The 20,184-nt window shown below is 36.8% G+C and overlaps 1 protein-coding gene across 1 annotated transcript in view; it reads right to left on the reverse strand.

Moving 5' to 3' along the window:
- ATP13A5 (ATPase 13A5) overlaps positions 1-20,184 on the reverse strand; it is a 105,416-nt gene that overhangs the window by 80,063 nt on the left and 5,169 nt on the right. The window contains exons 2-6 of the mRNA XM_045539947.1: positions 10,874-11,047; positions 9,972-10,118; positions 9,691-9,761; positions 9,505-9,585; positions 2,841-2,910 (exon numbers count right to left, since the gene is read on the reverse strand). Coding sequence (XP_045395903.1) covers positions 2,841-2,910; positions 9,505-9,585; positions 9,691-9,761; positions 9,972-10,118; positions 10,874-11,047 — 543 coding nt within the window. The remainder of the gene's footprint in view (positions 1-2,840; positions 2,911-9,504; positions 9,586-9,690; positions 9,762-9,971; positions 10,119-10,873; positions 11,048-20,184) is intronic.

Below are 20,184 nucleotides of genomic sequence, written 5' to 3' on the forward strand. Positions count from 1 at the left end.
ATAGCATTGGCACAAAAATAGAGAGATGGACCAATGGAACAGAACAGAGAACTCAGAAATAAAATCATCTACCTGCAACCAGTAAATCTTTGACAAAGCGTACAACAACATACACTGGGGAAAGGAAGCCCTATTCAATACATGCTGCTGGGAAAACTGGATAGCCACATGCAGAAGAATGAACAGGACTTCTACATCTTACCATATACAAAAATTAATGCAATACAGATAAAAGACTTAAATGTAAGGCATGAAACCATAAAAATGCTAGAAGAAAATGTAGGGGAAACTCTTCTTGACATTGGTCTAAGCAAAGAAATTATGACTAAGAACCTGAAAATAAATACAGCAACAATAAAAATAAATAAATGGACTTTATTAAATTAAAAAGATTCTGCACAACAAATGAAATAATCAACAGAGCAAATAGACAACCTACAAAATGGGAGAAAACATTCGCAAACTATTCATCCAATAAAGGGCTAAAATCTATAGTCTACAAGGAACTGTAATGAATCAACAAGAAATAAACAAACAACCTCATTAAAAAATGGGCAAAAGATATGAACAGAAGTCTTTCAAAAGAAGATAGACAAATGGCAAAAAAAATATGAAAAAAATATTCAACATCACTAATCATCAGGGAAATGCAAATTAAAATGACAATGAGATACCACCTTATCCCTGTCAGAATAGCCACTATTAAAAAGTGAAAAAATAATAGATGTTGGCATGGATACAGAGAGAGGATTGCTTATACACCATTGCTGGGACTGCAGGTTAGCGCAGCCTCTAGGGAAAACACTGTGGAGGTTCCTCAAAGAAATAAATGTAGACCTATCATTCGAACTAGCAATCCCACTGCTGGGTATCTACCCAAAGGAAAAGAAGTCATTTTATCAAAAAGACACCTGCACTTGAATGTTTATCTCAGCACAGTTCACAATTGCAAAAATGTGAAATCAAACCAATCAAATGTGATCTTCAATTCATGACTGGATAAATAAAATGTGGTGTATATACACACACACACACATATATGCATACATACATACACACCATGAAGTATTACTCAGCTATAAAAAGGAATGAAATAATGTCTTTTGCAGCAACTTGTATGGAACTGGATATCATTATCCTAAGTGAAGTATCTCAGGAATGGAAAAACAAACACCACATACACTCTCTAATAATTGGGAGCTACACAGTGGGCGCACATACGCACAAGGAGGTGTAAAGGACATTGGAAAACAAGAAGGGGGGAGAGTGGGAAGGGATGAGGGGTAAAAATTTACCTTTCAGATACAATGAACATTATTCTGGTGATAGGCACACTAAAAGCCCCGACTTAAGCTTTATATTAGGTATCCGTGTAATAAGAACATTTGTACTACCTTAATATTTTGAAATAAAAAATAATTTCTAAAAAAGGAAGAAACTAGAAACATGCAGCATTGAGTAGGGACTAACATCATCCACCTAGTGGGTTGCAGACCAGGGACAGACAGCAACAGATAGAAACTCATTTCTAGGGAGAGTAGAGACAGAAAGTGCCCCTGGGCTTATGATGGGAAACAGGGGTAGCAGTGTGCTTCCTGTCTCAGAGTGGAGGCTGAACAAAGTCACAGTCCGCGATGGCTTGCCAGCCAAGGGTGCAATGGGAGAGAACAGAACAGAGTCCACAGGACAACTGTGGCCTGGGCCAAACAGGCTCAGGGCCTGTATCTGACAAATCCCTGAGGGACAGGTACCCGAACCTCCAATACAGGCCTGATTCTGAATCAAGGTCCCCATGGGACCAGTTGGAGGCAAATACAAAGCCATCAAAAACGGACAGCAACTCAGGAAGAAAAAGAAAAATGGAGGAGGAGAATGTCTCACTTAAGGTAAGTGTACAGAAAAATTATAACTTTGAAGCACACAAGGGAAATATTGTAAAAAAAAGAAAAGAAAAGAAAAGAAAAAACCAAAACCAAAACACTAACAAAGGAAGAAGTTACTCCCAAGAAAATAAAAATAATATAGCAATTTGAAAAAGACCAAATAATGTGTTTCAAATCCTCAGAAATCATAGAAATAATAAAATTGCCCCATGATATGGACTAAGTGTGTTCCCCCCAATTCATATGTTGAAGCCCTAATCCCCAATGTGATGGCATTTGAAGGTGGAGCCTTTGGGAAGTAATTTGGTTTAGATGGGGTCTTGAGGGTGGAGCCCCCATGATGGGATCAGTGTCCTTACAAGAAGAGAAAGAGACCAGAGCTTTCTTTCTCATATGAGAACAGAGAGAAGTTTTGGTGGTCTGCAAGCCAGAGAGTGGGCTCTCACCAGGAATCATATATGCAGGGTCTTTGATCTTGGACTTCCCAACCTCTAAAACTGTGAAAAACAAATATTTGTCATTTAAGCTAACCAATCTATGATATTTTGTTATAGCAGCTTGAGCTGACTAAACAACCTCTCCACTACCACCAAAACTACCATCAAAACCTTAAGAAAACAAAACTAACAAATAAGAGATCATGAAAGAGAAATTTGTCCCTCACACTGGGAAGGGATATTAAAGTGGATTTGAATTTAAAATAAGTGGTTATTGCAAAGGACCAGTTATAAATCTTGGAAAAAATATATCTATATTTATAGAAATAAGAAAAAAAAAACTCACTGACACGAAAAGTATCGACTAAAATCAAGGAAGCAATAACAAAAAGAAGTTGCATTAAGCAAGATTTCATTCACCTCAAAATATTTGTGTGCTGTGTAATAGTCCCCTGAGTACTAGGTAGTAAGAAATAAGGGGCAGAAATAATTGTTTTTCAAAAGGAAATCAGTTAGTTACCTGTTTAACAAGCAGCTTCAATAGGGGTTGGATTTCAACCTCAATGGCATTGGGCCCACACACCAATCTTCTGTAGGAGACAGACCATCCATTAGTGTCACACTTACAAACTCAGTGATCAGTGAGTACAGACCAGACTAAGCAGAAATCACCTCTACTCTTTAGAGATTTTGTGGCTTCAGCTAAAACATAATGTGCAAGTTCTTTTGAAACATAATCCTAAAGCAGCACCTAGGACAGGCCCTTAGTATATGGACTGAATAAATATGTGAATGAATGAGCAAATGAACTGGAAGATGATATGTATTCTTCATGGCCAACACCTTGTAACTGTACATTATATACGAGGTGAAATACATAAGTACATTACAATAAAAAGTCCTCATGTTTGTGAAGTATTTTACAATTTACAAAGTTCTTACAAAAGATTCATTTGATCCCTCACAATAGTCCAAGGGAAAGGACTAATATCCTCAGTTTACCAATACGAAAAGTATTCAGTGTGGGTGTTTAGCCAAAGGGGCACACATCTAATATCAATCGTGAAAATATAACTTTAAAGCAGAAATGGGAGTGTCAGAAACTGCACTTAGCCTTCATGCATTAACTCCTTTAATTGTCACTTTATCCGTTTGAGATTTCATATTATCATCTATTATAAGGAAAACTGATGTTCCAATAAACTAAGTAGCTTTCCCAGGGTCTCAAGGCTAGAAAGAGGCAGAGCTGGGCTTCAGACCATGGCCTCTGGGACTCCACTTCACAACCCAGCCTCAGCAGGCACCAACAAGGAGAGCCTGCAGGAGGGAGCTTTGGTCTCAGGTAGAAGTCATATAAACTTGAACTCACCTCTCTGTTATACTGGAGTGAGACCAAAGATCTCTCACACAGCACCTCCTTACTGGGGCTCTCCCTAACAAAGCTAGTTAAAATAGCTACCCCAACTGCCAACGCAGATTCTCTTTATCTCCTTAAACTTACCTATATGATTACTTAAAATTACACCTCTTTTCTTACATGTTAAAAAGCATTCAGATAGTGAAACTGTATCCTCCACTATAATATAGGCTTCTAGAAGACATTCATATATCCTAAATGTCTAAAACAGGACCTAATACATAAAATACACTCAAGAATTATGTGTTGAATGAGTGAATGGATGGCTGAGCCTCTGTTATCTCATCTTTACAGTGGGTTTGATAAAACATGTCTAATAAAATTGCTATCAGTAGTGTATGAGATAAGTATGTAAAGCATTTAGCACTGGTGCCTAGGACATGACAAATTCTCAGTAAGTGGCAGCTATCTTTGAAGTCTTATTCCCTCCAACATAATTAATTGTATTTTTCTCTCTTCCAACAGCCTTTCCTTAGTAACAGTACTTACTTCACTGAATTATAACATATATTTACATGTTTTTCTTCTCAGATTTTCTAGAGCCTCTTTAAAGGCAGGAATGGAGCTTATGAAACTCTGGAGCACAGTGTCTGACACAGAGGATGCTCCCCAAACAGTGGAATTAATTAATGAGGGTCTTTGTGACCCATAGCTAGAGCTGCACACAGACTGTGGAAAGCCAGTGTAGAAAGTAAGCCTAGGGCCTGACGCTCTTTGGCTCTCCCTGCTTGCTGCAACAGTTTCTGATACTACCATTGAGAGAGAAGAGCTCAGATCCCACGAGGACTGGGATCTAGTGGATCAATACTTGCTGTAGATTATCCTCTTTAGGGCTTATCTGGGCCATGTTTAAATCACAACTGGGCATAAGCAGACCTTTACTGCTTCCTCTTTTCTACTGTCTCTTGCCAAAAGGCAGGGTGTGCTTAGGGATCATGTACCTACCTCGATCTCCGCACAGGACAAGCAGACTTTCAGGGGTGTTACCAATGGCTGAGCAAACAGCAGCAATAGAGACTTGAAGCTGGTTTGCATGAGGAAAGGCCCAAGGAACAAGAGAGATTACATTCCCTGACTAAAGTCTGACAAGCTGGCAAGCAAAAGAAGTCCTGGAATTATTCTAGGTAGACTCACAGAACAACATAGGCTAAATAAGTTAAGCAGACTTGCCTAATATTTCTCATTATTCTTTAGGGGAATAGTTGCTTTGGAGGTAGGTGGTCCCTCTCCAGAAGACGTTGAACAATTTCTCAACAGGGAACTTGTGGAGGGGATTTCTGTGCTGACTGTGGCCTGAACGTGAGAGATCACTGAGGTTTCCTCCAGCCTGGAGATAACAGCAAATCTGCTGGAATGTATTTATTTCTGAAAAACCAAATGTGAATGGCTAGGAGTATTTTCTTTTAGGAGCAGTCCATATCCCTTTCCATTTTGCTTATTTGTTCATTCATGCATTCATTTACCAGTTTATTCACCAAATAGCTGTTGGGAATATGTTGTATGGTAGGCACTTTAGGCTCCAGGTGGTGAAGACTAGAGTGGGAGCCCACAAGGAGGAAGGAGGAGCATCTAGAATTACTGGCGAGCTTTTTCAAACTACACAGGACCACCCTGGATTTTCCTCAATGCCTTCATTCTGCTAAGCCTCCAACAGGGTCCCTGGCAGGGACGGATAACTATAGTTTTCCAGTCAATGCCAAGCCAGGAGGTCCCGGCATAACCCATTTCTAGGACTCGGAAATTTTAGGAACCAGACTTGTAGAGTTTGACAAGGTTCCCGCGTGATTCTGCTAGACAATCCCTTAGTCTGAACAGTCCTGCTTTATAAAGAGAGGGAGACAAAAAATATGGCATCCAACTTTTGAGATTTGGATATGGTTGTGAGGAATAAAAAGTGGGTTGGTCTAAGAGCCACCCTGATTAAAAAATAGGAAGAATATTGTTATGTTTTGAGAAATTGCTTTCTGAAAGGAACAAAATCTCTATTTCAACAGTGCTTGAACCTGCTTGTCTACTTGAACAAAACATTTACACAGAAAAGCTCCATTTTACAAATGACATAAAAGTCATTTTAGTTTTTCACATTAGTCCTCATTTGTGGCCTGTCCATTTCTTTCATTTCCTAAATCACATGTTTCCTGACAGCCTCAGGAAAAGTGGGGCTCTTACAGGGCCTTCTGCCTTCTGTATGTGTAAGTGAGGTGTTTCCAGTCGGCTTTTTGGGGAAGTATCCTGAGTGTTTCCAGGCATGAGAATCCACAGGGAAGGTACTAGGAGGGCATCAGGAGTGGCGGTGGAGGAGCAAAGAAACCCAGGGCAGGATCTCATCAGGGAGACCTGGGACTTAGGCTTCCTGGTCCTCCGTAGGGCTCTGCTCTGAAACAAGGCATTGCAGGGAAGTAGTTTTCATTCTTTAAATGGAACCAGACCCATAGAACTGTGTGTGGGTCTGATAATTCCAATTTATTAAAAGAGAGAATGTTGATCTCCGTTCATTTTGTATTAAATACCTTATGCATTTTAGAGAAAAGATATACATATATATGTATATATGCATGTTATATTTTTAAATAACTCATTGGCTTCTAAATAAATGTTAAGAGTTGAGACCATGTTATGGCTTTTTGGAAGAATGAATGAAGCCCCTCTCCCCTCCTCCAACCAGCCCTTCCTTGATGCTTCTGTTCATACTGATCTAATGGCTGAGTATGTTACTGGGCCGTTGTCTAGGGATGGAACTTTCAAAGGGCATAAAGGTCATGGCATTTAAGTATGATTTCTTTCCTGACTTCTGCTTCCCCAAGGCCTGAGAAATAAGAGTAGGGTCCCATTGCAGCCCCACTCCCTCTCCCCCTCTTGCCTTCCTTTCACTTCTTCTTTCCTCCCTTCTGGTGTTCCATCTTCTCATATAATGGTCTGTGCCAGCTTGGAGCTGCATGTTGATGGCAAACCCACCTTCTTTTGCTGCCTGTCACTCGGATTCCTTTCCTCTAGCACTGACAAGCATGCTTTTTTTCTCAATGCTGTGGCAAATCTTGAGAATTAAGTTTGGCCCTGCAGAATCACTTAGCCTGCGATGAGTGTCTCTTTCCAACTTCTCACTCAGTGATGTCACACTGGTGGCTTACATTGGCCATGGTTGTAGTATTCTTGCCATAGAAACCAGCAAACCCTATTCATTATGGCTTTTGTTCTTCCAGAGAGCTGAGCCACTGGCAAGGTCTGGAGATAATTCCAGGTGGGGTGGGTATCCTTCCATCTCTGCTGCAGGGAAGTTGCCCTTCTGTTTTTAGGATCCTAAATAAAGGGGGCAGGAGCAAGATGGGCTGAGTGAAAGAGAAGGTGAGGAGATGCTCAACTTAAAGGCTATCCTAAAAGGAAGACTATTTCACTCTATGGGGGATCAGTAGAGTCCCATTCTTGTGAGATAAAAGAGTCACCTCAAGTGTCTATGGACCTGTCTAAGACAGGCATTAAGATGGAAAGTTGAGTTCAGTTCATGATAAGTGAAGACAGGAACGTGGAACCTCCTGGGACAATTGATGTGCTCTCTTCCTGATGCCTTCTGACAATATTGCTCCAGGCTAAAGTATAAGCTTTTGCTATTGACAAGTGAGAGCTTTGTAAATCTGTCATGTTTTCTCTCTTTGCCTGGCTGCTAGGAAGCCCACAGAAAAGTTTGCATTTAGACTCTGTAGCTTTTTTTTTTTTTTTTTTTGAGACAGAGTCTCCCTTTGTTGCCCAGGCTAGAGAGAGTGCCATGGTGCCAGCCTAGCTCACAGCAACCTCAAACTCCTGGGCTGAAATGATCCTACTGCCTCAGCCTCCCGAGTAGCTGGGACTACAGGCATGCGCCACCATGCCCGGCTAATTTTTTCTATATATATTTTAGTTGGCCAGATAATTTCTTTCTATTTTTAGTAGAGACGAGGTCTCACTCTTGCTCAGGCTGGTCTCGAACTCCTGACCTCAAGCAATCCACTCGCCTCGGCCTCCCAGAGTGCTAGGATTACAGGCGTGAGCCACCGCGCCTGGCCTAGACTCTGTAGCTTTTGATCATCAGAGATTCTTGTGCATCCCTCTTTCTTTGTTGCTCATTTTGCACCTTTGTGTTTTAATGCAAGCAAGCTCAAATCCATTTGGGAAATTGGTTACATATCATTCAACCAATTAATCAGTCACACTTAATTTTTTAAAAAGGCCCTGTCTTATCCTAAAAAATGAGGGGAAAAAATGTTCCACGTTCTACTTACACTTTTCACCCTCCAAACAGACATACCTATGTTTATAAGTAGGTTATCTCCTCCATTTCTCGTGTTTGGGAAACTATATTCTTTGTCTTGCTTATTAGATTTTCAAGTTTTTTATTGTGTACACCAGATTTAAATTTAATTATGTATGATTTTTATTAAAGCTTTCACTTGATAAATAAGGACAAACATGAGGTAGTTACGTTGACGGGAAATCCTTTCTGTGGAAATGGCTTTCTAGTCAGAGCATATATACATCTATCAACAAGATTTCTTAAATGTCCTAGATAAATCCTTCAAATATCTTGTGCTTAGGGATATTAAGCCAATGTTTTTAATAACTGTGAAAAAGTTCTGTATTTCAATGTATTCAACATCACATCTGAAATCTTACAGAATGACACCATTTCTAAGGCATTTTTCAATATTGTCCTAGTCTAGATGCCTGGTTCATTTTTTATAGTGCTCTGGCACAGAGAACTTTAGACTTGGTGTGTCTGAGAATTACAGAGGTTGCTTGCTAACAATGCAGCTTCTTCTCTCATAAGTGCCCCTTGTTCCTATAGAATCATCAGAATTATGAGAGTGGAGCCCAAAACCTGTGTCCTAAGTACGAGGTTGCTCCTTAGCTTGGGAACTGGTGTTTCTGGCTGACTGCAAAGAAGGTTGGGCAGGTAATGTCTCTACAAAAGAGTGAGAAATGAAGGTGATTATTAAGATTCTGGGGAAGACTTGTGATTTTTTTTTGATTCACCGGGATTTGTCATTTCAAATAATAGTTGAAGGAAGCAGGGGCTCTATATCACTGTGAGTTAGTAAGTGGCATAAGCATTTCCTAATCTATGTGAATCTATAGTTACTAGTCTTATGATTGTGCCACTATTTTTGTCCTTCTCACTAGTCAGTAAACATCTCTGGGACAATGACTAAGTCTTTATCTTTAGATCCCTAGTTTCTTGTAAAGTACCTAGCATCTTAGAGGCATTTAGTTAATAAATCAATGAGTGCATTAATTTATTCATTTACTATAGAAATATCTATTGAACTCCTACCATGAATCAGGCATTGTTCTAGGTGCTGCCGATACAGTGGCAAATAATACAAGTAACTGAACCATCAAAATCCTCATCTCCAGGGCTATTTATTCACAGTAAAATGCAATAAGAGTATTGTCTTTCTGTCTCTCAGAAGATTTAGAGGATTAAGAAGCTGATGTTTATGGAATGACTCAAGATTTTTTGAGGATGGGATAAAAAAAATACAACACAAAGAAGACTGTTTTACAAGGCTAAGAGAAAGATCAAATTTTATTTGATTGCATTGCTCTTTTAGTCTTTTCTTTTTAATAAGTTTGCCTAAGAGGAGAACAATTTAGAATATCTCCCTGATGCCAGTAAATGAACTTGGGTTATACCAAGTTGATGAAGTATTATGCCAACAATGCAGTGATGATAACTCATTTGATACTTCATTTTCTGCTATAAGAGTTCACTCTCAGAGTTTACTATAAATCCTACCTGACCTCTTGCTCTTCACTGGTCAGACCCAATCCAAATGTGTGATGGATGTCATAGCAGGAGTTGCTGTCTTCCAGCAACCTAGGATGTGGTCAGGAAAGGAACCACACTTCAGTTCATAGCACGCAACAGATCATTGTTCTTCCCCTACATCTTGATACAGTGGTGAGTAAAAGTCGTACTTACCCAACTTTCTGAAACTGCTTCTCCAAGTTGTTCCAGACATACCTGATTTTCTGCACATGGATGCATCGTATCTGCAATCACAAATATGACAGAACAGGTGCCCTTCACAAGGTGAAGCCCATCAAAAGAGGGGAGCATTGTTCAATGCAGTCTCCACATGGGTCTCACAGCTGTCATTCCCAGCCCAATTGTGTGATATTTAGAGCTTTCATTCAATATACACTTATTTTATTCTTTCTCTGCAAACATGTCATTAACATTGCCCTCTTTAAATGACTTACTTTTAATTCTGGCTTCATTACGGCTTGGTTTATGACAGAGTGGCGGTCAGCCACCACAGATTCTTTCGGGTTCTTGCTTATAGGAAACTTCAGTGTGGATAAGTAGAGGCAGAGTACCTTCTTCCTTATATACCTTTGAAATTCATCCTAGAAAAGACAATCCAGCTTATGAAATTCTCAAGTGTTATTCAATACGGTGCTCAATCAACCAAATACCCACCAAGTGCTAGACCAGTGGTTCCTAAAGTTTGGAACAAACTTCATCCCAAACAAGAGTGTCAGCATTATCTCAGAACTTACTAGAAATACAAATTCTCAGCCCCACCCCAGACCCACTGAATCAAAAACTGTAGGGATGGGGCCATCAGTCTGTGGTTTTCTGAGCCCCTCAGGGGATTCTGATTTACACCAAATTTAATAACTGTGCTAAAGAATAAAGCAAAATATATACTTTGCAGGAAAGCTTTATATAGAGACAATCTTACCTAATGATACCATTTCTAGCTATTTTTAAGTGACATCTAAATGTTTAAAATGTCTAATATCCTCCAAAATACATATTTTTGAAAAATCGAATGATCATTCCCATGTTATGCTCTCTAAGAATTTTAATATTGACAGCCACTGCTCATATAGTGGCTAAGAACACTGCCAATTAGCCCGATGTGGTAGAAATGTCTTTAGGCTAACGTAAAAGAAATGCCTTTCATTCCTGGGTCAAAATAAGAGATAGCAGTCTGATACTAGAGATACTTTTGCCACCTCCTATTTTGGTCTGGGGAAACTCTTTAAACAGAGGAAGATCTACCCCCTAGAATGCTAGCCAGTCACTGGTTGTGCCACAGAGGCCATACAGAAGACGTGATCACAGCATTTGAAATAGATAACAGAAGGGCACGCACCGTTGTCCTCAGCAAAACAGTGTCTGCTTCTTGCAAGGAGCATGGGATGCAGTTGGCCCACACCCTCCAGTGGGGTCTCCAGTAGAACACCAGCAGCAGGATCCCACAGGTCAGCGTGGATGCGATAAGGCAGAGGGCTTTCCGTAGATTCTGGGTACGATAACCAAACACCTCCTGAAGAGTAAATAAAAGATCATTCTATTTTTTCTTTTCTTTCATAAACATATTATTTTGTTTCATTAAACACAAACTTTAGATAAAGGGAGAGAAATCTAGTTTCCGCTAGTTGAATTAGGTTGACTGGTTGCCGCTGTCAGCTGATATAATTTAAAAAAGGACTCCTTTTACTACACTGGAATATGGAACTAAAACTTTAAACAGGAGCAGTAAGGAAGGGACAGACCTATTTCCTTCTATATATCTATAAGAGTCATCTCATATATTTATAAAATACTCCATGTTGTGAGCCAGATAAATTTATTAAAGGAAGATGATAAATTGATGACAGATATGGTCCACACTCATGTATCTAGCTTTATCCATTCTGCTTTGTTTTATAATAACATGATTGAGAATGACAGAGAATATGAATAAATGTACCGCTTCCCAAAACTGTATGATGATTAAAAAATAAGAGATTATTTGTGGACACAAAAGCTTTCAAAAAGCAGCTCATTTTATTAACCCTGATAGTAACATGCTGAAATATTTGTACTTTTAATAGTAGGTTATTTAATATGTCATAAACTGAATAAAGACTTGAGATTTGGTTCTAAGGGGGAAAATAGCCAAATGATAGATTTGTTTATTTAAAGCCAATTTCTAGTTTCCAACTTCTACAATGAAATGTCACAGCATTGTTTTTTTAAATTTCAAAAACTAAATTTTCAGTATATTTTGAAGACCCTGAGTAATGCTGATTATAAATGATATCTTTACTATATTATTATTTTAGATTCTGCTGTTGCTGTTTTGTGTGTTTTTTCCTGTGACTTGGAACTCCCATGGCCAGATCACAGAGCTATGAAGTCAAGAAAATAGGTTTTTACTAAGTTTCTATAGCATTTTGATGATAGAATTATCTTGTGGCTTAATTCTTTTGAAAAGTTTTCATCTTCAATATGGTTGCTTTCATTAACTTTTTCTTTTTTCTTAAAGAAATTTTTTTTTGTTTCAGCATATTATGGGGGTACAAATGTTTAGGTTATGTATATTGTCCTTGCCCCACCTGAGTCAGAGCTTCAAGGGTGTCCATCCACCAGACCATGTGCACCACACCCATTAGGTGTGTATATACCCATCCCCTCCTCCCCCACCCACCTGCCCGACACCCTATAAATGTTATTACTGTATGTGCACTTAAATGTTGATCAGTTTCATTAACTTTTTCTAATAACTCTGTGGCAGACCAAATTTTTGACAGTTGTATTTTATAAACTTGTTTTGGTTTTATTTGTGAATTATAGTTTTATTAGACCCAAACATAATGTATATGCCAGTTTATATACTATGTCATAAATATACGTTCTTTTACTGAGAGTTATTTACAGGGATTTACTGCCAAAACTCAAGTGTATACAAAAGTAGAAGCAAAACAAGTGGAATTTTCATCCATCTTGTGGCTGAAATGAGCTCATTCATAAACAACTTTCTCTTTTTCTGTTTGTTTACACACAGTAATGGCATTGATAACCATAATTCTGGAACTCCTTCAGTTTTCTCCTATACAACCTTTTTAAAATTAAAAAAGAAACTCACAATGCTAGCAAGACTGCAGTAAAATCACTACAGCCAATACTCCTAATAACTTTGTGAATTGGAATAGTTTTCTAAGGAAAGTAAGATGACAAATTGTATCAAGAATTATAAAGATGTTTCTACCCCTTACATCAGCAATTTCTCACTTAGAAATAAAACCGAATGAAATAATACATAAAAAAGAAAGTGATACATTTAAGATGTTTAGTGCAGGATTATCTGTAATAGCAAAATTATTGGGAGAACCAAATGATAGCTAATGAGTCAGTAAGTTGTGAAATGTCAAAACAATGGGGTATGGTAGAGTACGTAAAAACAAAAATATATGGTGTCAATGTAGAAACCTGGGACATTCTGGGATATGATGTTAAATGGAGAAAAGAACAAACAGAATAAATGGAAAGCAAATAGCAACATTATGAAATTTAACTCACTACATCAGTAATTATGTTAAATGTAAATAGCCTTACTACTATGATTGGAAGCAAAGATTGTTAGATTGGATAATGAAAGACCCACTATATGCTGTTCACAAGAGACCCACTTTACACATAAAGCAGTGGACAGGTTAAAAGGGGGAAGAAGGAGAAAATATACCATGCAAACACTAACAAAAGAAAGCTAATGTAGTTATATTGATATCAGATAAAATATATTTCTTTAAGAATATTTAAGGAAAGAAATGTTATGAGAGAAAAACAAGGACATTTCATAAGGTAAAAGGTCAATTCAGCAGAAATGTAACAATCCTAAATTTTTGTGCACCTAAAATATAGTTTCAAAACTTAAAAAGCAAAGATAAGAAATTACAATGGATATTAGGAAATATTTTGAATTGGATGAAAATGAAAATTCAGAAATAAAAATTGGTGGAATGCAATTAAGACAATCCTTAGAGGGAAATTTATAGCTTTAGATGCTTACATTAGAAAAGAAAATAAAGTTTGAAATCAATACAGTAAGCTTCCAACTTGAAGTTGCAGAAAGAACAGCAAGTTAAGCCCAAAAATATATAAGGAAGAAAATCATAAATATAAGTGCAGAAGTGATTAAAATAGAAAGCAGACATATAATAGATAAAATTAATAAAGTCAAATTGGTACTCTGAAAAGATTAATAAAATTGATAAACTCATAAATAAATACATATATTTTTATGATTACTAAAATAATTAATATATAATTTAAAACCTTTCTGCAAAGAAATTCTTCAAGCCCAAATGGTTTATTAATCCCTTGAAATATTTAAGGTAGAAGTCATAACATTCTTGTGCAAGCATAATATAAGTAGAGGAGGCTGGAATGCCCCCAACTTATTTTGTGAAGCCAGTACACCCAGACACAAAAGTGTGTAGCAAGAAAGGAAAATTACAGGCTGTCATGAACATAGATAAAATAATTCTAAAATATATTATCTAACTAAATCAGTGATATATTAAAAGCACAACATATCATTACCAAATGGTATTTGTCCTAGGAATGCAAGAATTTGAAAATCAATGTACTTTTCCATATTAACATTCAGGAGGAAAATCAGAAGGTCATCTCATTAGATACAGAAAAAAACTAATAAAATTCAATACCAATACACAATTTTTTAAAATCTCAGCCAACTAGGAATAGATGAGAACATCCTTAAGCTAACATTATGCTTAATAATGAAATATCAAACATTTACTTGTGTGACAAGTAAAACAAGATCGTCAGCTATCACCACTAATATTTATTAGTACAGTACTGGAATTCTTAACCAGTGCAATGAGGCAATAAAATAATAAAGCTCATAACAATTGGAAAACAAGAATTAAAACTCTATGTATAGATAATGTAATTATATATAAAAATCCCACAGAATGCATAAACAAATTATAAGACTTAAATGAATTTATTAAGGTTGCTAGATATTAGGTCAATATAGAAAAACCAATTTGTATGTACTAGTAACAAACAATTCAGAAATTAATTAAATAGCATTAAATGAAAAAATCAATTACCTTTTAATAATTCTAAAAAAATTGTACAAGACCTCTAAACTGAAAAGTGTGTATCATTGCTAAGAGAAAGTAAAAACCTAAATAAATGGAGAGATGTATTAAGTTTTGTGATTAACCATTAGCAATCTCATTTAAAATCTCATCAGACATTTTTGTCTGATGTGCTGATTCTAAAATTGGTATAGAAAAGCAAAGGATGTAGGATAGCCAAGACAATAATTGAAAAGAACAAATATGGAGGACTTACATCACCACAAGTGAAAACGTACTACAAAGCCACAGTAGTTTTAAAAATGAGGTATATACAAGTGAAAACAAGAAGAGTAACAAGAATCCTGAAAGAAACTCAAACATATGATCTTTTCACTTACAAGAGAAGAACCACTGCAATCAATGGGGGAAATGATGCTTTGCTCAGTAAGCAGCGCTGGAGCAAAATGAATAGTGCTGGAAAAAAAAATGAGTCCCCACACCCTGTCTGATTTATACCAAAAACAAAAATTCATTCAAGATGGCACAGATATGCAAATGTGAAAACTGAAACAATAAATCATCTGAAAGAAAACATAGAAGAAATTTTTTTTGAACTCCAAGTAGGCAAATATTTCTTCAACAGGCGACAGAAAAGGCAAAAATATATTTGACTTTAGTAAAATTAAAAGCTTTTGTTCATCAAAAGATCTCTGGAGAAGATATTACCTACATATACATATATATATTTCTATATATGTGAAAAAGGACTCATAGGACTCATATTAGAAATATATGAAAACCAATTACAAATCCGTTTTAAATAAGTAAATACATAATGGGCAGACAAATAGGCACTTCACAAAAAGGAATTTCCAAATGGACTACAACGTTGAAGAAACTGATCAATATCATGTCATTAGGGAATACAAAATAAAGATGCAATCATATGTCACAGCCTAGAATACTCAAGATAATCCTAAAAATAAACAAAAGTTGGAGGATTTACACAATTGTATTTGAGGACTTACCCTGAACTTACACAATGACACAATGATATAACCACAGAATAAACAAGGTTTAAAAGACTGAATATATCAAATGCTAAAAAAGATGTGAAGCAACTAAAACTCTCATATGTCGACGAGAGTATGAACTGGTGCACACAGCTTGAAACACTATGTTGCTAAGAATATGACAATGAGCTAGTTACTTTACTCTTAGAATTTTACACAAGAGAAATGAATGTATATGTACAAGAATATTTGGATTAGCTATATTCATAAGAGCCAAAAGTGGAAACAATATGAAGTTCCACCAACATGAGAAAGATAAATTTTGTGTTTTCATACAATGTAATACTATAAAGCAATAAAAAAGAATGAACTTCTGATGCAGACATCAATGTGGATGAATTTCACAGACATTATACTGAGCAAATGAAATCTCATAAAGCAATACATAATTCTACTCATATCAAGTTCAAAAATGAGCAAAATTAATTTATGACAGAAGTATTTGAATTGTATACTTAAGATCACTGCACTTTATTGACACTGCTGTGTTTATATGTGCAATAAAAAGTAAAAAAGAAAGAAAAAGAAAGCAAGCAAACTTGTAAACATCAGTGTAACTTTCTGAAATATGTAGTATCTTGAACAAAGATGAATAGACACACTGTTTTTGCTTCTTTGATAAATTGGCCTCATAAACCTTGGCAAAACTCCTCTCTAGATCATTTCTCAGTTTTCTCAGAGATATGTGGCTGGGTGTGGGACTTGAGATGTTGGCTAAAGAATCACTGCTTTATCTGGCATTATTTTAATCAAATACTCTCGATGAACTTAGCAATGTTTGAGTGATTAGAGTTTATCATGCTGTATGTTTCCATTTTGACCGACTAATCACACATATAATTTGATTTTTTTAATTATTATTCTTCTGATGCAGTCAGGGTCACTCAGATTTCTCCTAAATATTTATATACCCCCAGTGAAATCCACTGAGAAATTCAGGATAGAGAAGGGAGCCAGGAGCAGTATTTGTACCATAAGAGAAAAATAAACAGAATCCAGAGGTGTTGTAAATGTAAGGATATTGGAAATAGGATGAGAGTATCAGAATCTCAAACCCATTATACGTGGCTCCTTGTAGTAGAGTGAGTTTTGCCACCTATTCCTATGTGACCTCAGGATTTAATTCCGCTCAGTCTGTGATTCCATCTCTGTACTTAGGAGAATACTAATAGCTCACACCTGGGAGAGTAGTTGTGAAAGTTAAATGAGAGGTGTAAGGTGTTGAGAGAAAAGGAAGCCCAATGTTAGCAGGTGGTTTGACAATAGGTTCAAAGGAAGAGAGAGGTGACTATTTCAGTTTGAGCTGCAATATACTGGGTCAAGGTTGGTAATGGAAATAGGCTGTGTTCCATGAGGCCAGGAACCACATCTGCCACCTATTAGTTCAGATGAATAGCGCAGAGGTTGTGCCCGTCTTACACAGACTCAATTTGTATTTTCTCTGAGCAGTGGTGTTTCTTCACTTTTTTGTTTCCAACTAGAATTCTGTATTCCAGGTACTGGGACAAGTACCACAGCCTTAATGGTCTTTATCTAGGTCCTGAATACATAAGAAGTGGCCTGAATTAGGAGTAACAATGAAATTGGGTACAATTTTGACAGAGATTGTTGCCCTAAGTCACCACTTAGAGCAAAGCTCTCTACCTAGGTCTGATACCAGAGCCTCTGTTCTTTATATCCCGCCGCATTGCCTTCTAGAAGCTCTCATTTATGTTCCTTGCTCCCTTATTCACCAGCTATGATTTACACCTACTGAACTTTAGATTTTTCATGTGAAAACCATGGCTGGTTGTAAAATCCAACAGAAGCAGTTTGGTATAGCAGTTGACATGAGAAAACCAAGCTCACATCATACCTCCATCACTTAACCATATGTATAACTTTGGGAATCCAGTTTACTTCTGATGCCTCAATCTCTTCCTCCATAAATTAGAATAATAATGATAGCTATCTTCTAGGGTTGTTGTGAGAAACTAGTGAGATAACGCATGCAAAGCATTTAGCACAGTTTCTAAAACATTTTGAGTGCTCAGTATGTGTTAAGAATTAATATTAACTTGGCTAACCTACAATTCAACAAAATTTCAGTAGATTAAAAGTGACTGATCCCATTGGACTCATTGTGAAATGATTTTATCACAGGCAACATGCAGAACTAAGCCAATGACATAGTTATATTTCTAAAAGTGATTGATCAATGGCTTAAATGGAGTTTTTGCTTTTCCCAAAGAGCACAAATTGTCAAAATTGAAATCAAATAGAGGCCAAACAGAAAACTTTTGTAGTGTGTGAAACTAGAGAGAAGGGTTTTAGGATAACCACCAAATTGATTCAGATTAGCTAGATGTAGTAATTATATACATGAACGTACACACACACACACACACACACACACACACTCACACACACAAACACAATCATTCTTCACCAGTACGGGAGAAAAACAATGTAACAGAGTAAGGTAATAGAGCATCTTACCTCCAATGCTTATGTAATGTGACCTTGTATATGTTACATGCCTGAGGCTCAATTTACTCAGTTGTAAATGCATATCTAAGTGACTACCTCACGAAAATTAAATGAGAACATACAGTAAGTACTAGCACATAAAAGGCACCTTTAAAATTATATTCCTTTCTTTATTTGCTTTATAGGTAGCTCTTGTACTTGCCACCAGAGATGGAAATAATATTGGCCAAATCCTCAGGAAAAGAGAATTATAGGGTGCAGTTTCATCTAAACATGGTTTCTTCACCAAATTCTTTTTTGGTAGGATCCTTTCAGTCTCATGGAACCAACCCCCGGGGTTGCTTCCAGCCTTTTTTTCCCGGATTTTCATTGTACCCAGAGCACTAACATTTATACGAGACTGGTGTTGTGAACAGGTCTTTTTAGTTTGTGTAAATCCTCTTATTCTTACATTCACTGTTCATGTGGGTAGCCATCTAAATTATTTTTTGAGTACTCACCATGCATAGGCACAACAGAGTGTGATTCAAATCCTTTGGACTCAGTGTTTTGGGTTATAGCTTTTTCACTTAACTCAAACCAAGATTCCTACCAGGCTAAGTTACAAATGTATTTACTCAACCAAGACATAACATAAATAATTCTCACTACAATAATTCCCTTATGTAAATGGCAATGCTAGGTTTTTTGTTGTTGTTGTCGTCTATGTTTCTAGTTTGGGGTTTTTGCTGTGACATATTAGGCTTTTCTATGGGCAAGAATGTTATTATACAATAGCCTTAGAGCAAGTTAGGTTTCTCTGTATAGACCTCAAACTTTTCACTTGAATCATGGCCAAGGAGATCATATTTCTATGTCCTTTTATGTGGTTAGAATTCATCATGTTTTATCTCCTTTTTTAAAGCAATAATCATAGCACGAAGTTTCCACTCATTATTAACAATCTTCCCTTGTCTTTACCAGGACACGCCAATGATGTTCCTTAATCACAGCACCAGGTTTCTATTCATTATTAACAATATGCCCCTTGTTGGCTCTACCTGGACATGACGAATGGTGTTTCTGTACATGTTAGATGGGAGGACATTCTTAAAACTCTGTTCTCTAATCTCTACCTCTGCCAGTGCTTCAAGATTCTTCTCTTTGATTTTAGGATAATATTGTTCCTGGTTAACTGATCATGTTAGCATGATCATTATTCTTCAGCCTGCTATTACTTGTTTGGTTTGGCCACATGTAGCAATTTGCATCAGTTGTCAGTAATTATCAAGCATTGTTAATCACAGTTTCACACATCATGCCCTGCATTCATGCCGTGGAGGGCCCTTTGTGTAAGGATAAGATGTCTTGAATCACTTTCACCTTTAACTATGTTTGACAACAAGAACTAATCTTTCTTGAGCACTTAGGTATCATTTAATTTCACAACAACTCTATGAAGTGTTATTTTAAGTAATAATAATGCTTATTATTATTAATATTAATATTTACAAATTATTATTTTTAGATCAAAGAAACAGAGTCTTGGAAATGTTCAAAAATTATTCACTAGTTCCACCTATTAAATTTCCCCCCTGTGCTTTCTTTCTGGACTGGGAAAGACCCTTCACTGCCTAGCAGTGTGAGTCAAAACCCAATACCCAAAAGATAAACACACTATCACTGTCAGCTACAAGGCATTCCCATCATGTAAACCAGCACCACTACAGCAAAAGTGCTACCGTGGTCTTCCTGCAACTAAGGATCCTTGTTTGGTGAAGCTTAACAGAGAGAAAGAGAAAGAGCAGTAAGTGTGGAGCAAAAGATAATGAGATGCTTGGGCTGATTAGCAGGAACAATTTCTGGAATCAGAATTTGCCCTAGATCAAGGGCATGAGACAAGATGGTATGTTCTGTTAAAAGTCACTTGTGGAATAAGAGCATCACTAATCAGGATCGGGGTTCTCAGAGATTATTTCATTCAAATTTCTCTCTAGGATAAAAATAGCTGTACACCATTTTTTACAGATGAGCATCTATTGTCTGCTTTAGATAAGATTTCATTA

Source organism: Lemur catta, chromosome 1 (assembly GCF_020740605.2).
Source record: "Lemur catta isolate mLemCat1 chromosome 1, mLemCat1.pri, whole genome shotgun sequence".
NCBI classification, from domain to species: Eukaryota; Metazoa; Chordata; class Mammalia; order Primates; family Lemuridae; genus Lemur; species Lemur catta.